This window comes from Gavialis gangeticus, unplaced genomic scaffold (assembly GCF_001723915.1).
Source record: "Gavialis gangeticus isolate Ggan-Ray unplaced genomic scaffold, GavGan_comp1, whole genome shotgun sequence".
NCBI classification, from domain to species: domain Eukaryota; kingdom Metazoa; phylum Chordata; order Crocodylia; family Gavialidae; genus Gavialis; species Gavialis gangeticus.
In genome coordinates, this window is record NW_017729012.1 from 8,538,455 (window position 1) to 8,561,534 (window position 23,080).

Below are 23,080 nucleotides of genomic sequence, written 5' to 3' on the forward strand. Positions count from 1 at the left end.
GGGAACTCCCTTCTCATCAGTGCAGAGGCGGAAAAGGATCTTGCAGTCATCATTGACTCCAAGATGAACATGGCCCGGCAGTGTGGGGACGCAGTCAGGAAGGCCAACCACACTTTGTCATGCATCCACAGATGCATCTCGAGCAGGTCCAGGGAGGTGATCCTCCCCCTCTATGCGGCACTGGTCAGGCTGCAGCTGGAGTACTGCGTCCAGTTCTGGGCGCCGCACTTCAGGAGGGACGTGGACAGCATCGAGAGGGTCCAGAGGGGGCCACTTGCATGACCAGGGGGCAGCAGGGCAGGCCCTACGAAGAGAGGCTACGGGACCTGAACCTGTTCAGCCTCCACAAGTGAAGGCTGAGGGGGGATCTAGTGGCCTGTTACAATCTAGTCAGAGGGCATCAGCAGGCATTGGGGAGTCCCTGTTCCCCCGAGCACTGCCAGGAGTGACCAGGAATAACGGTCACAAGCTGGCAGAGGGGAGATTCAGACTAGACATCAGGAGGCGCGACTTCACGGTCAGGGCGGCTAGGGTCTGGAACCAACTTCCAAGCGAAGTGGTGCTGGCTTCTACCCTGGGGGCTAAGAGAAGGCTTGACAATCACCTTGCTGGGGTCGTTTGAGCAGCACTCCCAGGCCAGCCTGGTGCCCGATGCCCACGGACTGGCATCCTCTGCCGAGGGCTCTGCCCCTCCTGCCCCAGGCACTTCAGAACTTGGCCAAGGAGACCAGAGCCATGTGAGCTGCAAATCTCCAAAGCCAAGCTGCTCTGACTAGGTAATTAAGGAGGTTGCCTGGTGGTGCTGCCACAGCCACGAGGAGACGGCCAGTGAGCCTCTCTTCCTGGAGGTGAGGCTTTCAACACAGGCACTGTCTCATCTGAAGGCCTCCTCCTCCTTCTGGAAGCACCATCAGCCCCAGGCTGCGTGTGAACTTCAGGTCACGCTACATTTTCATGCCATCACACTCCTGGCCCAGCTGTATCTCTTTGCTCCAGTTGGGGTGGCAGCAGGGGAAATGCCCTGACTGAGGTAATGCAATTAAAATGGCAGTGTAGCGGAGGGTGCACCCTTGTCTGCTCGCGGACAGGACTCCCTACGAGAGCCTCATAGTTAGCTTCCCACTGGCTAGCTTGCAGTCAAAGGATCTTGGCTACACGCTGACTTTATGGAAACGGGAGACTCTTCCCTAGCTTGCTCCTGCAGCCGTACGGCCAAGGGCGAGTGAAACTTGGGGGCATCTGACCCCAAGCCTCCAGGCTTGGGCCTGCTCGTAGGGTGCCTGCCAAAAGATCTGGAAGTATCTGAAGCCCCAGGCTGTAAATTCTGGGCTGAAGGATACTTGCCGGTAGTAGGGCCATTATGGTTCTTGAATGACTCAAAGGATTTGGAACTGATCTGGCTAATTTGACCTGGGACATGAAAAAATTTCCTTTAAACAAAAAAATTCTTGGTTTCCTTGAACAGTTTCCCCAGGAGGTATTTTTATAAAAGAAGGACCATTTGCAACTTAATCCCAGTTTTGATAGAAACTAGTAAGTGCGAAGGTGGGAATGCCAGCACTACGGGCACCTCTAAGCGAGGGGCTCCCTAAGAGAGCAAACAGAATGGGTCCTTCCCCCGGCGCGGCCCACTGCCTGTCTCTTTAGGTTCGTTTCTGTGTTGCTCATCAGCCTAATATCTGACCCCCTCCATGCCTCCTTCAAAAGAGGTACCCTCTGGGGACTGCCTCTTTTTCTGTACCGTACAGCTCCAAGCACACTGGCGGCGCCAACAGATCAGGGATGCAACTTGTCGTGTGTGTTAACAGGAGGCTGGCTGAGCACCTGAGCCTTAAGGACGACGCACGGTTATTTCACACAGTGGCTTTTACAGAGAACCCACAGCCACAACATTGTACGTCACAGGACACAAAGAAGGGTAACCGCCACAAAGCATGTACCAGGATCAGCTCCTCTGAGCACGAAACAGAAGCCGCGTAAAGGGAATCAGATGGTTCAAAACCCAACTCACCTTACTAGCGCCCGGGAGTAAGTGCAACTTGACATAGGGATCTGCCAAGCCATTGTGGTCCATTGGCTTGAGGCCCTGAGGAGGAGAAAGGGAGAGGAGGAGAGGTTACAATTCCAGCACACCACAGCTCTTTGCTCTTCAGACCAAGGGTGAGGGCTGTGACCCAGGGCCCCAGCTCAGATGCTTCCTCCGGGCTGAAGGGTAATGCCCGGTGCTGAGAGTGATGGGGGGGAGCCCCGGGCCTGGGACCAAAACCTGCCTCGTTCCCAGCCTCCTCCTGCCAGGCCTGGCGCGGACCTGAAAATCCAATCAGTGAACAAGCGGCTGCCCTGTGCCCAGGGTTGGAGGAAGCCAGGCCGCCGCGCAATCTGCCCATCGATTCGTTCCAATTCAGTTACCTTTGAAGAGGGCCATTAAAGGCTTTTTAACCAGACACGAGACGGCAAAGGGAGTGGCGGTGGCTGGGGAGCAGTCACGAGCCTCGCGTCCGCTCTCCCCCTCCCTCCCCCCTCAAATTGCTTGATCTGATTTAGGTGCGTGGCTAATTTTAGAATGAAACAGATGTGACCTTGCCACGGCCAAGCAGCTGCAGCTCAGGGCAGCCACGCGCCCAGCCTGGCAGGTTCCCCCACGCTGCCGTGCACCCCATGCTAGGCCTGGGCAACAAGCAAGGCCCTGGCACTGGCCTTGTTCGGGGCTATGCCCTGGCAGCCTCAATGCCGAGGACAGGGGAGGTGCACAGCACACAGGGCCCCTGCACCTGCCATGGGGGCTGGCTTGGATCTCATGGATGAGCCCAGAGAGCTGCCAGACTTTGTACCAAGCCGTGTCCCCTGGGCACATCCTTTGGCCCAGCTGCCCTTAGCCCTTAGCAGGAGGCAGCCCCTTTAGTGGGTCTTCCACGGGAAGGCGCAGGAGGACACGGGGGCTGCAGTGCTGGAGGTTTGTCTGGCGCCAAGACAAGCCTAAAGCCTCCTTCAGTCCGGAGAATACTGACTGCCCTCAGCAGGGACCTGGGGGGAGCAGATCAGGGGCCTGTTTTGCTCCTGGGAACAGGCATGCGCTGGCTTCGGACATCAGTGAGGGAGCCCGTGCCCGCCTGCACCCCAGGCCCCTTTGTCACTCGCTGCAGGATCGATGCACTAATGCGATACGACTGGCACAGCAGCTCGGGGATGAGGTCGGGGGCAGGAATAGCAGGGGGCAGGCAGCAGCAGAGCTGTGTGCAGGGAGCCCGGGACTGCAGCAGCAAGGAGCTCCTGCTGGTCCAGGCTGAGATACGCTGGCTGAGCTGGGCCCAGGACTGGAACAGCAGGGCTGGGAGGGTCGCCATGGCCCATCCAGTCCAACCCTGCCCAAGTGCAGGACCCGCTGTTTCCAGACAGACCTCCCCCAGCCTTGTCCCAAAAACCTCCGAAGGGCGTGCCCAGGCTGCTTGCTCCATCGCCCTATTTTTCCCACAGCCGAGGACCTTGAGCATCTTGGTATAAGCTACTCAGACCATTTCCTGCTGCTGTTTGATCCCTCAGCTATAAAGACTGCAGGTCATGGGGGGAAGCCAGTGCCTAAGATAACGCTCTAGCAGCGCACCGAGCACCCAGTAATCTTACAGGAGCCACAGGCTTCGCTTAGAAAACACTCATGTTTGGAAGAGCAGGGATGGTAGCACCACAGACGGAGGAGAGAACTGCTGAGCTGCACAGGCCAGGCCACCTGGCATTGCAAAGCCGCCCTGGGGCATCAGGGCAAATTCACCTGTTGTTTCCACACTGAAGCTGGCCCACAGCCCCTCCCCTTCCCACAGGCACTCAGACCTGCTCACATCAAGCTGAGTTATGTGCTGCCATCTGAGCCACGAAGCACTAACACGGAGCTGGTCCCTAGCCCCATGCACAGACCTCCACAAGATGCAACCCGCTGAGATCCACCCCCGAAGGCAGAACGACAGCCCCAACCATGTCTCTTGGAGAGCAGCGGCCCTGCCGCCTCCCAGCCACTCTGCGCGCCAACCGCGTTTAGCTGCAGGCAGATCAATAGGATTTAATTATGAGCAGTGCTGATCAGGCTGCTTATTAAGTCCATGCTAGAACGGCACAGAAATCACAGGAGACATGGATCAATTCCACCATCACTTCCACATGCGGAGGTGGATCTCCTGCCTAGCACTCTCCGAGCCGCTCGGAGCCAGCCCAGGGAGTTCATGCTGGAGCCCAGGGGTCCCACAGCTCATCAGGCTGTGCCAATATTTGCCGGAAACACCCGAGAGCCCCTACCAGATGCTCCTGGCCCCTCTCTGCCGGGGATCTTGCAGCAGCAGAATATTCCTGTGTTTCGAAACACTGAAATCAGAGACACGGGGCAGCAAGGGGCTCTTCACAGAAGCTCTGGCTGCCCACGGCAGGCTGGGCAGCTGGGAAAACCAAGCCAGCAGCGACACAGCCAAGGTCACACCGTGGTTAGGGATGGGCTGCCCTGCTGCCTGCGCTCGTAGGTACACAGGCCCTCCTAGACGCTGTCCTCCCTGGGCCACACGGGCCCTGCTGGGAGGGCAAGGCCTGTGGAGTCCAGCCGAGGACACGCTCAGAGCAAAGCAGGGGACTTCCAGCAGCCTGGCTGCCAGTCACGCTAACCTGGGCAGCTGAAGGCAGGGCCCTGTAGGGCCTCCACCCGCCTGCCGTGCCGGTTCACTACAGGCGTGCCAGCTGCACCGCAGCCCTTCCCTTCCCAAATGCTGCCCGGAAGCCAGTGAAGTTACTGGCTGTGGATTTGGGACAGCTTGCACTGGACCGATGTCGGAGGAAAGCAGGGGAGGGCTGGCAGTGCAGAGAGACCTGGATAAATGGAAAAAGTGCCAGTGCCTGTTTGAGGGCCTGCACCAGCCCAGTTACATCAGCGTGGCATTTCTGAGCCTGGCCTGGCTGGCCCCCTCCCGTCTCCTCTGCACGGCCATGAGGAAGGACCTGCCTTGTCTGCACACTTGAGCTAGCAACGACAATCCTTCTCCATGACCCTGATGCCCCGCTGGAGCTGCACAGGGACCCAGCCACTACCACTAGCATTACTCTGTCTTGCAGTCGTCCCACAGCGGCGCCGCACAGACAGACAGACGGCCCCTCTCTGAGAGCTTGCCCTTGTGGCCAGGGGGTGGTGGGTCCATCTAGAAGTGACTGATACTGTGCTCAGCAGCTGTTGCGTCTCCCGGGTGCATCACATGCGTGCGCCACCCAGGCTCTCTGCGGCTCAAGTCAGAGGAACGGGTCCTGTCCCCAGCCGGACTACGCTGGCTTAACCGCAAATCATTTGTTAGCCCTTCTCTGCCATCCGCAAACCACCCTGAACATGGAGCACAGCCCGTCCAGGCAACAGCTCATTCGTTCTGGCAGCGTTTCCATCCATCGCAGCCCATCCCCATCCCCATCCCCATCCCCACACCAAGGAACCCAGCCAACCCCAACCCCGCTGGTGACACGGCGACGACTGCACTGGATGCTGTGCGGTCAGGCTCGCCTTGGGCAAGTGCTCAAGGGACTGCCCCCTTTGGGCACCCGGTGCTCCCTGCCAGGAGCCCTCGAGCCCAGGATTGCCCTGTTCTGCATGCCAGGGAAGCCCTGGCATTTTGTAGGCCCTACTGCAAACAAACAGTAACCGAGCAAGCACCTCCAAAGGCAACAGATGAACTAGCATCAGGTGGGGCCCACTGGCTGTCCAGCCTGCCCACATTTCCCAAAGGACTGCCAGAGAAAGGGTTAAACCCACTGTGAGATATCTACCAGGATATGCCCAAGAACCAGCTCAGCCCCCTCCGACCCTGCGCAGAAGATAAAAGGGCTCAGGAGAGACACTCGAGCAGATAGACAATGGCTGAAGATTAGACTACGTAGAGAGGAGCAGGGATGGGTCAAAGGGAAGGGAAAGAGAAGGAGATTTTCTTTATGGGGAAAACCGGGGCTTCCAGGGCTGCTAAAATCCTGAGAAGTTTGAAATGCCAGCTGCAAGGGTGGGGGGAGCTGCCAGCAGCCATTGTGGTGCAAGGGTCCAGACTGTGCAGAAGCCGACACCATGGCTGTGCCCCGGTTGAGGGCTGGGACTGTACAAAAACAACACCGGCTGCTTCCCTCTTTCCCTCCCTCGCCCCCCACCCTTCCTCCAATTTATTGCAGCTTTGAGGACGACATGGGCTAATCACAAAGCCCTGCCCAGTGACTTCAGCAGCGGGAGGGGAGAATCGCCTCCCAAAGCAGCGAGCGGGAGTCAGCCGGCCAAGCCATGGAGGGGGCAGTCACGGACACATGGGAGATCACTGTCCAGGTCTGGCACCGTAGCTGCACCCCATGCAGGCGGGGGCTGGAGAGCTCCTGGAGAGACGGAGGGGACGGAGGTGAGGCCGTGGCGGAGCCCTGGTGCCTCTGGTGCTTACAGGAGGTTTCCCCACTTTGAGAGTCAAGAGGACGCCCCTTCCTCTCAGCCTCAGCCCGACAGGCTGCAGCGCGATGGCTCTGCGGGAGGCCGGGGCAGCCCAGCCTCTGTGGTGCTCGAAGAGCGAGGCCCCCTCGCGTCCATCGCCAGCTAATCTAGGGCTCTACGGCTATGCCAAGCTCTGCTACAGAGGCTACGGTTGTGAGGATGGGGAGGAGACCTCTTACCTTTCGGTGCGCAAGCTTGGGCAGCTTTCCCCAGACAAGAGGTGGAATGAGAGCAAGCAGATGGTGAGAGAAACAAAACAGAAGAGTGAGAGAGTGAGAGCGGGAAGGAAATGGATGGTGGAGACAGGGAGAGGAGGTCTGAGCCTAAGGCCGTGCAGGGGCGGCTCCTGCCCCCGGCTCAGGCAGCGGTTCTCTGTGGGGCAGCTCCAGCACAGCGTGGACCTCGGCGCCTGTGCTCCCTTGGCCGGCAGGCGAACCGGCCGTAGTGGCTGGGGAGGAACAGGGGCTCCCGGGGGGGCACCCAGGCTTCCTGCCAGTGCGCCCACAAAGCCAGGCCCCGGGGAGCTGGCGGCACTGTTGGTCCTGCTTTCCTCATCACCAGAGCCCTCCTCTGGGCCTGCCTCCAACCCTGGCACTATCTGTCCTGCTGCCAAATCCCAGGATAAGAGCCCGCATCTCTCCAACCGCGAGCGATTTAGGGAGTGGAAAGGGAGAGGGTGAGTCCCCTCTGGAGAGGGGAGGAGGGGCTGGGCAGGGGCTCACAGTTGCTGCTGATTCAGCCAGAGGACAGGGCCGGACGCAGCTCTCAGCACAAGGCCCAGGGCGGCTTGGCCGCCAAGTCCTGGGAGATTTGCTTCCTTTGGCAGCCTGGAGCCAGACAGCCTGAGGGACACGCGGCAGCGGTGGCCGTGTTCAGCGTTTGCTGCCCCAGGGCTGCAGATCCAGCCCTTTTCCACCTCCTCTTCCAGGACATGGGGAGCTGGGCATGGTGCCTCCTGCCAGTCCCGGGGCCGGGCGGGAAGGCAGCTGACGGACAGCCCTCTGCTCCGCCATGCTCATGCAGGTGGGGATATGCCAGCCTTGGCATCTGACGGCAAGCCAAGGAAATGCCTGGTGTCTGCCAGCTGTTTGCAGAGGCCACCTCTGGAGCAAGCAGCTGATCCAACATGCTGACGCTGCGCTGCCTGACGGCGAATGGCCAGCCTCCTCCCAGCTGAGATGACACCAGGCCCACGCCCGGCTCCGAATTACGTGGGAAGAGAGGGGGAGGGCAGGTGCTTAGCTCAGCAAACCCCAGCTCCAGCCCCTTTGCTGTGTCCTTCACAGCTCTACCCTGGGCTCAGGCCCCGTGGTCATCTCCCGACCCCCTCTGCCAGCCGCTCCCCACCTCCGGAGCAAAGCATCCACCGCTCTCCCAACAGGATCTGCTGTTTGCAGGAGACACCCCCAGCCCGTCTCTGGTCCCTGCTGCTTCCCCTGCGTGTGTCGTTTCTGGCATGATGGGGCCTAGATGCTGCCCGCTGCAGAGGACTGCGACCGAGGAGCACAGACCAGGGAGATGAAGAGGGAAAACAAAGGAAGGGGGGAAAAAGTGCAAACCAGCGAGAGGAAGGAAAGAGAAGGGAGAAGCCAAAGGAGAAAAAAGAGAACTAGAGCAGGGAGATGGAGACCTGCCAGGTCCAAGCGAGTGATTGCTTGTCCCCCTCCTCACTCCCCCTTCCAGCCACCCTGTGCCCACGCTCCCGCGAGTGCCACAGTGGGCTTGGCCCAGCACCACGTCCACATCTCTATTTAATTCTAGCAAATACTTCAAGAACGGCAGCACTGGAGCCCATGGCTGAGCACAGGCGGGCGAGCAGCCATGGGAGGCCGGGCAGAGGTCGGGCAATGTGTGTATACGGAGGCCTGCCGACAGAGACGTACCTTGGCTCTGTTGATTGTGCAGTGGAGCGCGTTGTTCTCCTGATCGTACAGCAGGCTGAAATCCAACGTCCCCAGTGTGGCTGTAAAAGAAAAGAGGCCGTGATCAGCCTGTCACCCCGGAAGGGATTGCTGCCAGGTTATGGGCTTGTGGGGGTGCGAGCAGCTCCCAGCAACAGCCCCCTCCCCGGTCAGCCTGCTGCGAACCAGCCAGCGAGCCTGGTGCTGCGCTGCGCTGCCATGAGGGTCCTGGCACCTCCGGCCATGCACACACAGCTCCGTGGCCCCAACCCCGTGGGTACAAGAAGCCTCCTGTGGCTCTGGTGGGAGCAGGACAGGGCTCGCAGGCCTGCAGGGGAAGGCAACACCTTGGCTCTGGCGAGGCACTAACGTGTGCAGCTGACACCACGCAGCTGCCAGTCCACTCCGCGTGAACCCACAGCCGTGCCCAGGCAGCGAGGCACGCGAGGCTGGGCACCCCTGGGGAGAGTCCCCGCTGCCCCGGAGCTTCTGCTGGAGTGGAAGCCATGCCTGGCCCTTCCCTTCCCTGGTGATGGCACAGAGTCCACCTGGCCACAGCCCTGTGGGCTGACAGGCGCTGCAGCTGGGGCAGCCACCACCCACCCCCCAGGAAACCACCTCCCCTGCCCCTCCTCGCAGGCCCTACTGTCCTGTCGCAGGCTGGGGCAGGCTGGGGACCCCAAGCCCAGAGACCCCTGCACTCCCTGCTGCCACGGCTGCTGCCTGCTCTACAAGTGGCCCGGCGGCCTCTAGCGGCCATGGCGGGAACATCGGGCCAAACCCGCGTGGAGGGCCTGTGCCTGCAGCCTGCCAGCGGGAGCTGGGCTGGCATGAGGGGCCATGTGCATGGGGAGCGGTGAGCTCCTCGCGGGGCATGCACAGCACCAGCACAGCAAAGAGCCGCAGGCCTAAAGAACAAGCCCGGGAGCTGCCAGGCCAGGGACCACCAAGGGCCGGGAAGGATCTGCACTGGGACAGCGAGGGGCTACTGTCCTGTGGCTTTTCTGGGAGCAGGGGCTCTCCGTGGCTTGCTCTGCCCCTGCAGAGGGGCAGGCTAGTACAGGGAGCCTCGTCGGCATTGAGGGCTGTTTCCTTGCCCACTAGCCCCCATCTGATCAACTACGAGGAGCATTAGGAAGCAGCAAGTCCCAGAGCACCTCCCGGGTCTCAGCCGCGCGCCCAGAGCCTCCTCTGCCCCTCGGACGCTAGCAGGGATCTGCAAACCCAAGCAGATAGCGAGAGAGGTCCCCGTCTGTCTCCGGCCGCGGGGATCTCAATGACTGTGTCGACACCGCAGCACCAACACTGGCAGCAAATACACCACCTCCTGCTGCTGTAACTGCCCGAGCTCCACTGACTTCACTTTGCCCACAGAGAGTCCAGCTCATCCCCCTCCGGTGCCCTGGAGCCGGCCCGTTTCTGTGCGCTTCATGTTCAGTGTGCAGCTCCCACGCACTGGCATTTTGGGCCTGGGCTGCCACTAAGTTTCACATGCATCACCCCTGAATGCTGGATCGTCCCTGATCCCTGAATCACATGCATCATCCCTGATCCCACACTGCCCTGGACAAAGAGCAGCGAGAGCAATTAACAGCCCAGCCATCTGGCATGGGCGCTGCACAGCATCCCCTCGACGGCAGATGGCTGCAGCACTGGAGCATGACCTCCATCCAGCCTGACACCGGCTGCAGACTTCCCTCCGTGCTTGGCAGCTGCAGGCAACAGGTGCTGCATCAACCGCGCGCTCCCCTCGGGAGCCAAGATGAGGACACAGCTTCCTCCGCGCCATGCGCCGTGGGGAGAAGAGAGGATCCCCGAGGAGAAGCAGGAGGCTGGCAGGCCCTCGGGAGGGCTGGGGGTCCAGCCACCCTCTGAACCAGCACACGCAGCTCTTTGGCTCACCAGCCCAGCAGGGTTTCCGCAGCTTTCTCAGCCACCTGCTCCAGTGCCTAACCACCCTGGCCTCATGTCTGACCCAGTTTAAGCCCCTGACTTCTTGCCCAGTCCTCTGAGAACTACCGATGGACCACCCTCCTTTTTATAACAGCCCTCCGTATCCAAGGACTGCCATCAGGCCCCACCCTGCATGTCCTCTTCCCTGTGCTGTATCAGTTCAGCTCTTCCAACCTCCCCTCCTGTCATCTACACTTACCTCCCAGACCCCCCATCCCTGCAAGGCTGTCACCCACTGACAAGCGTCTCCCACACAGAAGTCCTGGTTCCCCTGCTTCGTGTCCCTTCTCCGGGCTGCTGGCCCACGGTGCAGCCAGAGGCACTGTCCGTCTGGCCGACCAGCTCTGCGCCGGGCTCCCCAGGAAGGACGCGCGGCCACATGCTGCAACACGGCCGAGAGACACTGAGCGAGGGACAGACGCAGCTGGGCCTGGAGAGGCAGGAGCTGGGAAATGCATTCAGCTACTGCTCTTGGGATCCCGTTTGCCTGAAGGCAGCCAGCAGTGCCTGGTCCTGCTGGGGAGCCCTGGGGTTTAACAGCCCCCCACACAGAGGGCTTAGGGCTGCCTGCAAGCATCACTGTGCCATGGCAGTGTCTAATCCCCAGAGGCTGGGGGGGCCTTGAGCAGCAGGATCCATCCCCTCTGGCTGAGAGGAGCAAACACTGCGAGATGCCCGTCATGGGTAGGTGACAGGTCCCCACAGTCGAGAGGGCACGTGGCACTCCCTGCAGCAGGAGATAAGCAGCCTCTACAGGGACTCCAAATCCCACCCAACTGCTCTGCTCAGATATGTGAACGAACGGCCAACTCCCGTGTTCGCAGGTGTCCCGTGTGTCAGTCCTGCGTGCACAGAGCCAGACCTGCTCCTATGTGCCTGTGTTCAAAGCCACAGACCAGCGCGCTGAAATGCCGGCATCACACCTGGGCTCGCTGCCATCCCGCCTGGTATAAACAGAGTGAGCAAGTGTGGAAAGCAAGTACACCTCCCACCGAGCAGGGGCACTGGGGCTCTGTTCACAGGGCCAGTTTGGCCCCAGATTTTAAACTACACCTGAGAAGGTCATAAACCCACTTGCAGTTCAGCAAATAACATCATTCTCTTTCAATTGCCCATCCCCGGTGAGACCTGCAGCCAAGACACTGCGGTGAATGGACAGACTTGTGCTGGACCCAGAAAGCCCTGGAGCAAGCTGAGGGCTAGCATTCACACAGGGAAAAGCTCTCTGTAAAACCATACGAGCATCCAGCACCCAGCCCTCCCCAGTGCACGCAGCATGATTTTCCCCCCGTTCAGGCTGTGACTTGTTCGCTCTCAAGATGCCCCAAGGTTTCTTTCAGGTCTCAGCACCCACACAAGCTATTCCGCAAGCGCTGAATGCTGCACTTGCTATTCAGGCCAGTTCCCTTTGCAGCCACGTCCTCAGCCAGATGTGACTTGCACATGACGGGCATCGAAGAAGCGGGCAGCGACAGCAAGAGGTTCTGGTCCTGGCCCACCGAGCGTTTGACCTTTTCTAGTGGGATTCACGTCAGATCCTCTCCAAGAGTGAGGAAAGCAGTGCCATGCTCCAAACCAGGTGGCAGCATTCAGTGCCCAGGAAGTGATCTCTGCAGGGAGTGTGTCAAGTGCCTTTGGCCCGTGGGCTGAGCAATTATATCAGCATAAGATCATTAGCATTACTCAGATGGCAGGGAGGAGTGGGCTCCAGCCAAGCCTTGCACAGCCCTCCAAGCTGTGGCTATAATTAGCTGCATGCTCCCTGGTAAACAGGCGAACGGACGTACGGATCTCGTTCCCGTTGCACACTATCAACCAGTGGCTAGCATGAGCCAGCAGACCTTGGCGCTCCTTGCTGAAGTCCCTGCCCAGAGTCAGGGCCTGCCAGGGAACAGACGCATCTGCTGCTGAGATCCCCAAGTCCGACCGTCCCGAGCTCAGCTAGAGGGTCCCCCATTTCATCCCAACAAGAGCAGCGTCTGCACTTGATGGATTTGGTGATTCAGAATTTAAATTACAGGCTTGGCTCAAAAGTGAACTTGGGCCAGGGGATGGTGACAGCCCCGAGCGCCTCTTTGCCCTCACAGAGATGTCCCGTTTGCAGCAGGGCAGACAAAACAGGGAGGCACCGCAGCACTGAAGCAGATGCTTGCCTGCTTCTACGCTGCCTCTCAGAAAAGCCCAGTGTGCCTGGAGCAGCCGTCTGTCTCCTTGGCAGATGGATTAGGCCTTTTCTCTGTCCTGGGGCTTTCTGTGGTCTGGGGAACGGAAGGGTTACTTGCATCCATCCTGCTCCATGGTGCTACCGAGGCTGCCGGCAGGCAAGCTCCAAGCCGGCAGTGCACAGCCCAGCTGCACCCTAAGGGCAGGGCAAGAGGAAGCAGCAATGCTGGGTCAGAGCAGCAGATGGGACGCAGGAGGTATGGGTCCTACCCTGCCGTACTTAACCCAGCCCCTATCACCAGGGGCATCTCCCCACCTCTAATGGATCCGTCTTCATGTCCCCTAGGCCTCAGGGCAATGCCATCATCTATTTCCATGAGGAATGTCGGTGCCCAGCTCTCACTGAAAGCAGCATATCCAACCCAAGAGCATCGCCCAGCTGCCACCTGGATAACGGCACCCCAGGGGAAGCACTCCAGGGAATCACAAGTGTAACTATTTGGCAGTGGACCCGATGGGCGGCACGTTCCTAGCTGAGCATACCGACGTCACAGAAAAGCAGCAGGCAAAGCCAAGAACAAGCAGCGTATGTGGACCCCTTTCTCGTGTCACCTGCGTGCCATTCGCCGCAGTATGCCAGGTTCCACAGGAGCATTTCTGTGTTTCCGGAGAAGAGGGTTACAGGCCAACTGTAGAGACTCTTGACTCCACTACAAAACTCCCCAAGACGTCTGCAAGCTCTGGACAAGCCTCTTCACCCAGCTACAGGATCTCTGCTTGTTCTGATACTTTCTGCCCATTTTTATCCATCTTTGCATATGAGAGGGAAATTAAGACAGTCCTTTTAATTAGAGAAGTGAGCATCTAAATGACAAAAGGGCAGCAATTAGATCAGGAAAACATTCAACCTCTTCAAGGCCTTTCTGACACTAACCTTTCATCAGACAGGCTGCAAATAAAAAAAAAGGGTCTTTGTAAGGAGCTGTAGAGGTGACACTTCACAGTCCCTGGGCAGCACCCAGGACATATTGTTTTTATTCTGCTCCAATGATAAACTAACCATTAGGCGGCCTGCCTCATTAGCAGGTTTTGATCCTTTATCTGTGCGCGCTGCCTGAGAGCGCGATGGAGAGCGGGAGGCCGGGGTTCAGCGCTGAACGCCGGACTCTGAAGAATAACTCTCCCGTTCTATGGGAATGTGGTCTCGTTTACTGCCGACCCGTGGACGCTTTGATTAATTCAACGGGCCCCAGCTTTATTACTGGGTGGAATAAGATGCAGATGCGTCTCCAAACACAGCCTTGAGACACATCTTGTTTGTCTGGAGCCCAAAAGCCGATGGAGTGGTAGGATGCAGCAGTTGACATGGCTATTATTGGCCAGGTCTGCAGAAGTTGTTTATTGCTGACATTTCCCATCAGTGCCCAGGGTGACTGGGAGGCTGAGGGAGCTTCTATTTATACCCTCAGGATGAAAGGGAAGAAGCAACAATAAATCTCTATTTGTCTCCTCCACTATTGGGCCCGCTTAGGCAGGGATGATAGGAAGCCGTGGCTCTTTCCAGCACAGCGCAGCGACCAGCAGGCCACAAGGATGCTGTGGCATTGAGGTATCACCCCAATCGGTTAAATCCAGTGCAAAATTAGGGTCTAGATCTGAGACATTCCCCTGTTCACAGAGAGAGGAAAGACTCAGATCCACCTTGGCCAACAGGCATATTGAACTTGGGGTTATGGTGCCTCCCAAGGAAGCGAAGTGGAGGAAGGCCCCTTGTTCGTGCCACTGGAGCAAAGCAAAGCAACTGCGGGGAAAAGCCCAGTCCTGGCTAAAGGAGGAGGAGTGGGGAGGTTCCCTCTTTCTCCCACTGTTCCTGTTTCTGCAAAGCATCACGTATCAGGGACTGTACAGAAACACTGGGCGAGGCCGTGTGGCGGAGGGGCTGGAGGTGTGCACTGGAAAAACGCCCCAGAACTAATTAAAGAGGTGTCTGCACGCTTTAAGTCCCTGTGCTTATCAGCATTACTGCTCCCAAGATAATCTGCTCATGGATTTTGTGCCAGGCAGATCAGAGCAGCGCAGTGAAAAGGCTGCCGGGGGATTGGCTGGATTAGCTCACCCTTACAGAAAGCGCAGGTTCAGTCACCTTCAGATGAGGTTTTTCAATGCTCCATAAAAGACAGGCCCCCATTCTCCCACCGCTTTAATTCTTCCTTGCAAAGGAGCTAATTTTAAAGGGCCTGAAAGGCAGCGAGTAATGCTGTGCACTTACAGCCCCCTGTAAAATGTCAGCAAACAACTCGAAGAAGAGCGAGGTTCCTGCTGTCTCCGAGATGTGCGACTAGCGCCTCCCTGGCAGCATCCTTGCTTCTGCCTAATCCGACCGCCCCGGGTCCCAGGTTTGGGGTGCAATGACACCACAGCCCAGAGCCCTGCACACCGTGCTGCGGAGGCAGAGGCAAAGAGGAAGACACTGAGCTCCCACCAAGGGTTTAAAGGTGTAGCAACTGCCTCTGTTTTGCTGCTGTAAGCCGAGAGAAAGTCCACGGTGGGTAATGGGGAGCGGAGTGGTGCCAGGAGAGACCCCCACTGGTGTTTCACCAGGACGTGACTCGAGCCAGCACCATGGGGAGGCTGGATGGACCGTGCCCATGATGTGTAGCTAACACAGGGGAAAGGGGCAGGCCCCTTCTTCCAATTACAGACATGTCTGTCTTCAGGGGAAAGGAGAGAGCCGAGTTCAGCGTGCAAGGCAGGAGTCAGCGGACTGGGAGCAAGGAGGTAACAACACTCTGCTTCTTGCAGCTGTCACCTTCCCCGGGCACGTGAGGTTTCCAAAACTCTTCACACCTGCCAGGAACAAGGGCCACAAAGCCCCAGCACGCTCCAGAACAGGAGAAGTTTCCTCGTGGAGCGAGCTGGTGGGATGCTCTGCGGGCCAGTCACCCGTCTCCTCCACCAAAGAGCGTTCAGTGCAAGACTTATCTGCCCAGAGCAGTTTGGAGACACAATTAGGTTTTACAGTAGTAAATGGTCCCCGATGTCATGAGCAATTAGACATTCAGCAATTTCAATTTAGAAGTGGCCTTCAAATCCCTCTCTCTCTCGCTAATGAAATACGGGGCTGCAATTAACAGCGACCAGAACCTGCCACTGCTATCAACCTAAGGAGGAAAGAGTGGGGAGCAGGGGGGCCGTGGCCCACACCAAGCTCAGCAGGGATGACCTGACGGTTTATGGAGAGGCCGGGAAGAGCAGGTGCACCCACACCCGCCGGGCGGCTGAGGCCCTGAGTGCTACAGTACGGGGCCAGGCAGAGGCCCACTAGCTGGTGGCCCAGCCGGCTGTGCCAGGAGGGGAAGCATCTGTCTACCACAGTGTGACTGGCCCCAGGGAAACGCCTGCCGAAGAGGGAGAGCGATGCTGAAGACAAACCTTGGAAGTACCTGCAGGCTGAGACACAGCAGTCCCTGCAGATTTGACCTCCACAAGCCAGCCAGTGTCCCAGGCAGCTGAGAGCATGCAGCCCCTCGGGCTGCTCCTCTGCAGCACCGCACCCAGGCACTGCTGTGCCCATGCACAGCCATGGCAGGTACCTGCTGGCAGGGCAGTCGCAGTCCCACGCGAACAGATGCAATTCCAGAGCTAGTTTCCCTGGGCCAACGAAACACAGCACTGCAGGGCGGGAGGATGCTTAGCAAAGGTGCAGCACCTGGGAGCCATCATTCATGTCAGTGGAGCCAGGAAGGGGGAAAGAAACCCGATGAGAAGCTTGCTGGTGTCTGGGGAGACTTGTCCCGGGCTCCAGCCAACTGACTGGTGCCCAACAGAAGCAAACCCACCAACTGGGATCTTGGCTATGCACAGTCACTGAGTTTGCTTTTCTCATCCCTGCACACGCTGCTGCCAGCGGCTGCCTCTGCAAGGAGCCTGCCCGGTGCTCTGGGCCCCTGCAGAGCCGGCAAAGGAGAGGATGGATTAAAAGGTTAATAAATGGCAGGCTGCTGGGGGCGTGCAGAGCAGGCCCATAAAGTGAGCGGGTGTGAGGAGAGCTCACAAGCCTGGGACTCCTGCACCTGTCTGGGCCCTTCCTGCAGCAAGTGAGGGACAGACACGGCCTGTAGGGACAAGGCACGACCTGGCCGTCTGCCCTGACCCCCAGGCTTTGTCACACAGCTCATGCCCAGCTAGGCTTCCCTCACACACCATCCTCGGCTTGGTGCAGGAGCAAATTTAGCTGTGGTGCAAGTGGGTGCAGGTCCGCTTGCCTCAGGCAGCAATGGCACCCGCCCTGAATTTGGCCCAGGGAGTGTAAGCCAACAGGGGGGCACTAAGGTATGCGAGCAGCAGGCCCCCAGCCTAGGACTCCACAGCCCTGCCACAGACTTCCTGTGTGACCTTTGGCGAGGTCCTTAGCTTCTCTGGCCCTCAGGTCCCGGTCAGGAAGGTGCCCCCTTCCCCCTCCTTCGCAAAGGGGACGGCGACGTGCTCAGGGACTAGGGGCTGCCCGAGTACCCAAGAGAGGAGCATTCTGCTCGGGTCGGACAATGCCGGCCAGCTGCGCTGCCTCAGGAAGACAAAGTCATCCCCCTTCACGGAGGGCCCAAAAGTTGCCAGAGTGCTCGAGGGACCGGTTATTAGCCAGCTGCACCCCCACCACTGCCATGCAGCCACCTCTTGCCATGGGCCAGGGCAGCTCCCTGAAAGCAGGCAGCAGCACGGCACACCTTCATAGGGCAGGGAGTACAGGGGAAACAGTCTCTCCTCCATAAATCCCCTTCAAGCGTGTGAATTCACCTGCAGGGGGAAGGCACGGGCTGACCGGCAGTGGCTCAAGCTGCCCTTTGGCCCAGTGGCCAGCTCTTGCCTCTCTCCACTTGCAAAGTGTGCCCGGCCCTTCCCTGCAGTCAGACCTCGGGTGCGATGCCTCGCTCGTGCACGCAAAGGTGGCCGCTGGCTAGCAGGCTGGGCCAAGCCCACACACGGCCCACAAGGCCCCTAGAATCTCGTCCAGGCTCCAGAGGAAACCCGCAGCAGTTTGTTTAGTACAAATACTCTTTCTGCATAATCTGGACTGAAAAGACAAACCAGCCGTTATAAATAGCAGGGGTGGCATATGCCGAGGAGCTGCTTTTCAGATGTAAATACCCCAATCTCTTCACAGCAGTTTCCCCCCTGTGCTTCTTCCCTCCAGCACCTTTGCTAGCACCTCCTTTGTCGTGTGCGGGTGCTGGCGTATCATCCGCAGTCTCTGCATCCCTCAGCACTGTGGTTCTTATCCCTCCTTGAAACAGCTGGCAAGTGATATCTTTATTATGACTTTGGCTCCTTCAAGATCCTCTTTGCCCAAAATAAGTGTCTCTCTAAGCAGCCTCACTCACTGAATCACTTCTAGCAGATGTCAGTAGATGCAATACATCAGGGCAGGCCTTTGATCCAGAGCCTGAACCAGCATTTTTTCCAGCTGATGTTGCCAAGGCTCCTGCCCCTGTGCTGAGCAGCACAACCTGGGGGCCTGGGCTGGCTTCCCAAGGCAGACGGCTGGGGGCACTAAGTGTAATATGATTTCTTTCCATGCATGTGCCAGCCCAGAGGAACAGAGGCAGCTGCAAGGAGCATGCAGGTTATTGTGTCTTCCAGGTATCTTAACCCACAAAGCAATGCCGGTGTTCCCAGCAAGCCGCCCCGTCTCAAGAACTACCTCTGCAAAGAGAGAAGCTGAGCGAGGTGGTCCTTCCCCCCCAGACAGCTGCAGGGCAAACCAACACTGACAAAGCATTTCTTCCCAGGCTACCATCTGGCTCACACGCTAATAGGGAACCCATGACTGGCCTGCGTGTAAGAGCACCCTCTGGTGACTCCTGAACACTTCTATCAGCCCATAAGACTTACTCATGGCTTTCATCAGGATCCCAAAGCACTTCACCAAGCCGCACGGGCAGGAGCCCACTTGTGCTACAGGTGCCAATTCATGCTCCTGGCAGGGAAGTGACTTTGCTCAAAGTCAGGAAGCGATGGCATCATGGAGAGGGTCCCCGACCAATGCCTCCCCTGCCACATAGCTGCCACTTGCTTAGATTATTTTGCCTGCGAGTCGAATTATGGCCCTAGCCTGGCAGCCCACCTGCAAGCAACCGAAACTCTGGACAGTGACCTGACTGCGCAACCGAAAGGGAGGCTAGAGAACAGGTATAGTGAGTTTATGCCTCCCTGAAGGACTGCTCGGCCACTTTCCCTGGACAGCAGCAAATAATAGAGGAATAATTAATATCCCATCAGCAGACCCAGGCATCCTTATGCTCCTGGTGTGGTTACAAGGCAAGGGCCTGGAACACCAAATTTGAGCTCTATGCGATTATGACCAACTATGGAGGGGACGGGCGCAACGCGTAGACCAGAGGTGGGCATAACGCAGCCTGTGGACCACGTGCGGCCTGCCAGGCCGTTCTATCCAGCCCAGGGGCCCCTAAAAAATTTAGAAAATTAATATTTATCTGCCTCTGGCTGCCTGTCATGCGGCCCCCGATGGCTTGCCAACACTCAGTAAGCGGCCCTCTGCCCGAAATAATTGCCCGCCCCTGGTGTAGACCCCTCTCAGGGCAACTGGAGGGCACAGGCTCCCAGGAACAGAGGGAGGGCTGTGATGTCCCTGGGCAGACACAGCAAGCTCCTTCCCCAAAGCCACGAGGCAAACACAGCTGCTACTCCAGTGCCATGCGCCAGCCTAAGATTTGGCAGGGGCTTGTCTCGTCTTCCCTCCAGCCCCAACACGCCCCTCGCTGCTTCTTCTCCCTAATTTGCATAAGTGTTTTGACACCTCATTAGCAGCTCAATTAAGAACAATGAAAACCAACTGATGCAAACACATGGAGGAACAAAGGGTTCAACTTCAGGAAGTCCCAGCCACAAGACAAATCAGCCCCGCGAGCGGCCCCATCATTAGAGGTGGCAAAGCGCAAGGCACAGTGAGGCACCCTCCCACATGTTGCTGGGTGCCACGGGCCCACCCATCCCCAGGGCACCCGGACACACTTGTCTTCACCCCCTGCTCCAGCGAGCAGGGAAGCACCAGCCTTGTTATGGCAGAGCGGGCGACTGGGTGCAGACAGGAGCTGGCTTGGCTAAAGGCCTGGGCTGGTCATAGCTGGGCCCTGACTACAAGCACCCAGCTGCCCCAAGGCTCAGGGACTTGCCCCTGTAGCTTGTGGCCCTCAGCAGGCCTCACAAGCCCCCAACAGCCCCCCGCGGGGAGCACCCACCGCCCCCACTCTCGGCTCTGCTGGGGGGAGTCTGACGGTCTCCACTGGCTCCCAGCTGCCACCCCACAGGCTGCTTAGCACGGGTCCATGGGGATGTGAATTGTTTTCCTCTGCTCCGCTGGATCCTCCCCGTCTCCCCACAGACCTGCTGTAAGCGAGTGGCTGGGCCTGCCCCTCCGGCACTGCGGCGCCTCGCTGCCGCTCCACCCGCACCTCCCACTGCCTCCCCTTCCCGGCGCTTGCTCCTGGGGTCACTTGGCCTTCCCTTCCCAGGCCAGGGGAGGGCCAAGCTGAGCCTCGACCCTATCTCCTCGTGCAATGGCAGGGCCTGCCTGACATGCCTCTTCCCTGCAGCCGGGAACTGCCACCCCTAGGTTTCTGCCCTACTCCGCTCCTCAGAAGGATCCTGGTCCGTACACCTCCATCCTGCTAAACGCCAGCCTGAAATGCACTGCTCACCTTGGGAGCAGGCCGGGGTCTCCTCCCTGTGATGGCCAGGCTGGGGGGAGTTGGCAGGACCTCTGAGAAGGTCAAGGGGGAAAGATGCTCGGCCTCTGAAAGCTGCTGTCCCTGGAGCTGAAACCCAGGAGTCCTCACCTAGTCTGTCCCGAGGCTCAGCCCCTCTCCCTTCCCCGCACACCGGGGCAGGGAGAGCCAGCCTGGAAAGGGAGGGCTGAAAGGGGGTGCAGAGGAGCAGGAGGGTTACAGTATCCACACCTGCTGCAGGGAGCAAACCCACGCTGTGCAGGGGGCGGCAGAGGCTGGACACCCTAACACGCAGGGGCGTCTGCCGGGAGGGGGCGAGGCGTGCTGGGGGCTCTGCGCTTGTGGGGATCCTGAGAGCATGAGCAAGCACCGCACTGAGGCCACAGCTGAGACGGGGCTGGCCAGCCTCTATTCACCGTCCTGCTCACGTGGCCCCTCAGGCTGTGAGGACCCGGCAGTGCAGGGCGGTGGCTGATGCTGGGGCGCCCGGGGCCACTCCTAGCACCCCTGCCCAAGTGGAGCGAGCACACACAGTGTGGGTCCGCAGTAGCAGGTAGGGGAGACTAAAAGCAGCTGGGGAGAGGGGCTGCTCTGGCCTGCACCCCTCCAAGGCACCTGCCCTGTCTGCTGCAGTGCTCTGCTACTCCCCCGCCCCAGTGGACATCCTGGTGACCAGAGCGATGGGGGTTTGTGCATGCTACCCACCTCCGACAGGCCACCCAGCAAGCCCCACACCCCTCTGTGCCCCTGTCTACCAGGGACAGCGACCCTGGTCTAGCTTCTCGGGGAGCATGGGGGTCGGCCGGGAGGGACAGGGTTACCCTCCCGCCACATGGGCTGGGACCCAGGGCTTCACCTGCTCTGCCTCCAGCAGGAAGAGCTTCACTGCTGCATCGCTACCAGTGGAAAAACCCCACATCTGGCAGCACAGCCTCAGCAGTTTGGCTGCCACCTGTTATGCTGCAGGAGCCACGCTTTTCAGCTCGGGCTGTAAAGAGACAAACACCAGCTGCCCACTGGAAACCAGTTTAATTGATTCCACTGGTGTCAATTAAGGCTGGCATGGAGGCAGCAGCCACCAGAGCCCTTCCAGACACCCACCCGCCTGGAGCCAGCTTCTGCAGCACCAGCTCTGACCTCTGGTGCCCACCCACGTGACCCCGTGGGCCTGAGAGCGCGCCTGGCCCCAGCACCTTGCTCACTAGCGCTCACTGCTCTGCTTTTTACCATGAGAATGAGCCGAGACAATCTAATAATCAGACCAGCAAATAACCCCGATCTGGACAAAGTCACTATTCGCTGCCTGGCTGGGAGAAGCGTGGCTTCCTGCGCGCTCTCCTCTATCATACAGCGAGATGCCCAGGGGGCTCACCCCCGACCCCCGCCACGAGGGCGTGGGCTCGAGTCCCCACAGTCCAAGCATCCCCATGGAGAAGGGCACTTTGGCAGCACTTTGGGCAGTGCCTCCATGGCAAAATCCTGCTCCGGCCACAGCCGTGTTGCGCTAGAGTAACTGTGGGGGTGTCAGGAGCCTGCTGTGGGGATCAGGATCAAGCCCACAGCCCGATTTAACTGGCTTCTGGCACAGAGCGGGGATACAGACGCAGCAACACAGGCTGGGGGCACTCCCCAGAAGACAGCACAGCCTCCCCACAGCCAGCCCTGCCCAGGGTCTGCCAGCCCCTGGGAGCCTTCCCCCCCTGCCAGCCCTACACAGGTCAGCTCCGAACCGCCCCCCACCCCTCCTCTCATCACACTTTGGGCCAGATCCTGCCCGGGGGCAGAGCCTCCTCTGCTCTCCTGGGGCTTCTTCCCCCAGCAGGATCTGGCCCGTTGTGATTAATCACACTCCCAGACAGCCCAGCCACCGTGCCTTCAAGCAGCAGGCGCCCAGGGGCTGCGGGGCTCTTTGTGGGGTTGTAAAGGCATTTTGGGTGGGGAGGGGTTATGGTCTGCAAGGGCAGCACCTGGGATGCAACTCCCGCCTGCCCAGGGGTTCACGAGGGGGATGGCCAGAGCCTGGGAGCTGGGCGATGCTGATGGCGACTATCGCAGATTCAGCAGGACACGGCTCTCAGGGCTGCACCAGCCGCAGGGCAAGGGGCCAGATAAACGCTCGCAGTGTAGCACCTTGCTGCCACGGCCAGGCACAGCAACTGGTGGCTCTTTGGAGACTCCCCGGCTCAGGCTCCAGCCTCCCAGCCCTGTCACACCATGGATCCCACCAGGCACGGCAGCTTGTCCCCTCAATCCCAAGCCCTGGGACTCTGTGCAGGGAGGACTTTAGCTGTAGTGATGCACCAAAAAGATCAGAGCCCATCCCTGAGAAGTAAGGTGCGGGGCCAGCAGCTGGGAGACTTCACCGCATGGCAACGGGAGCCCAGGGGACACGGTAGCTGCCCCCCACCATCCAACCTGTCACAAGAGCCTGACAAACTCGCCCAGGAACTTGGGAACTTACTGCAGTCGTCCGACTCGTAGCCCTCGGCATCCACCACCTCCTCCTCGGGCTCACGCCGGGCCGGCGGCTCAGTGGGTGTTGTGCCGTACGCCCCGAAGAGCTGGTCCACGTCCTCATCCTCTTCCCGGGGCGTCTCGGAGGGGCTGACGGACGACTGGCTGACGGCAGAGCGCAGGGTGTTGCTGCGGCTAACAGTGGCGGGGAGGCCGCGGGGGAAACGGGGGAAGTAGTCCGAGATCTGCTTGATGGGCTTGATGGGGCCGGGGCAGACGTCAATGGCCATGTGCTCCTGGATGCTGATGGTCATTTTCTCTCCTTTTCGGAGTGTCATGCATGCGGCTCTCGGCGGGAAGCACCCCCGGAGAATAGCGCGGCGAGGGGGAGG

The 23,080-nt window shown here is 59.3% G+C and overlaps 1 protein-coding gene across 1 annotated transcript in view; it reads right to left on the reverse strand.

Annotated features, from left to right (window-relative positions):
* The window catches only part of DOC2B (double C2 domain beta), a 66,403-nt gene extending 43,329 nt beyond the window's left edge, over positions 1–23,074 (reverse strand). The window contains exons 1-3 of the mRNA XM_019511153.1: positions 22,696–23,074; positions 8,359–8,438; positions 2,012–2,086 (exon numbers count right to left, since the gene is read on the reverse strand). Coding sequence (XP_019366698.1) covers positions 2,012–2,086; positions 8,359–8,438; positions 22,696–23,026 — 486 coding nt within the window. The 5' untranslated portion in view covers positions 23,027–23,074. The remainder of the gene's footprint in view (positions 1–2,011; positions 2,087–8,358; positions 8,439–22,695) is intronic.
* Between the last annotated feature and the right edge of the window lie 6 nt (positions 23,075–23,080).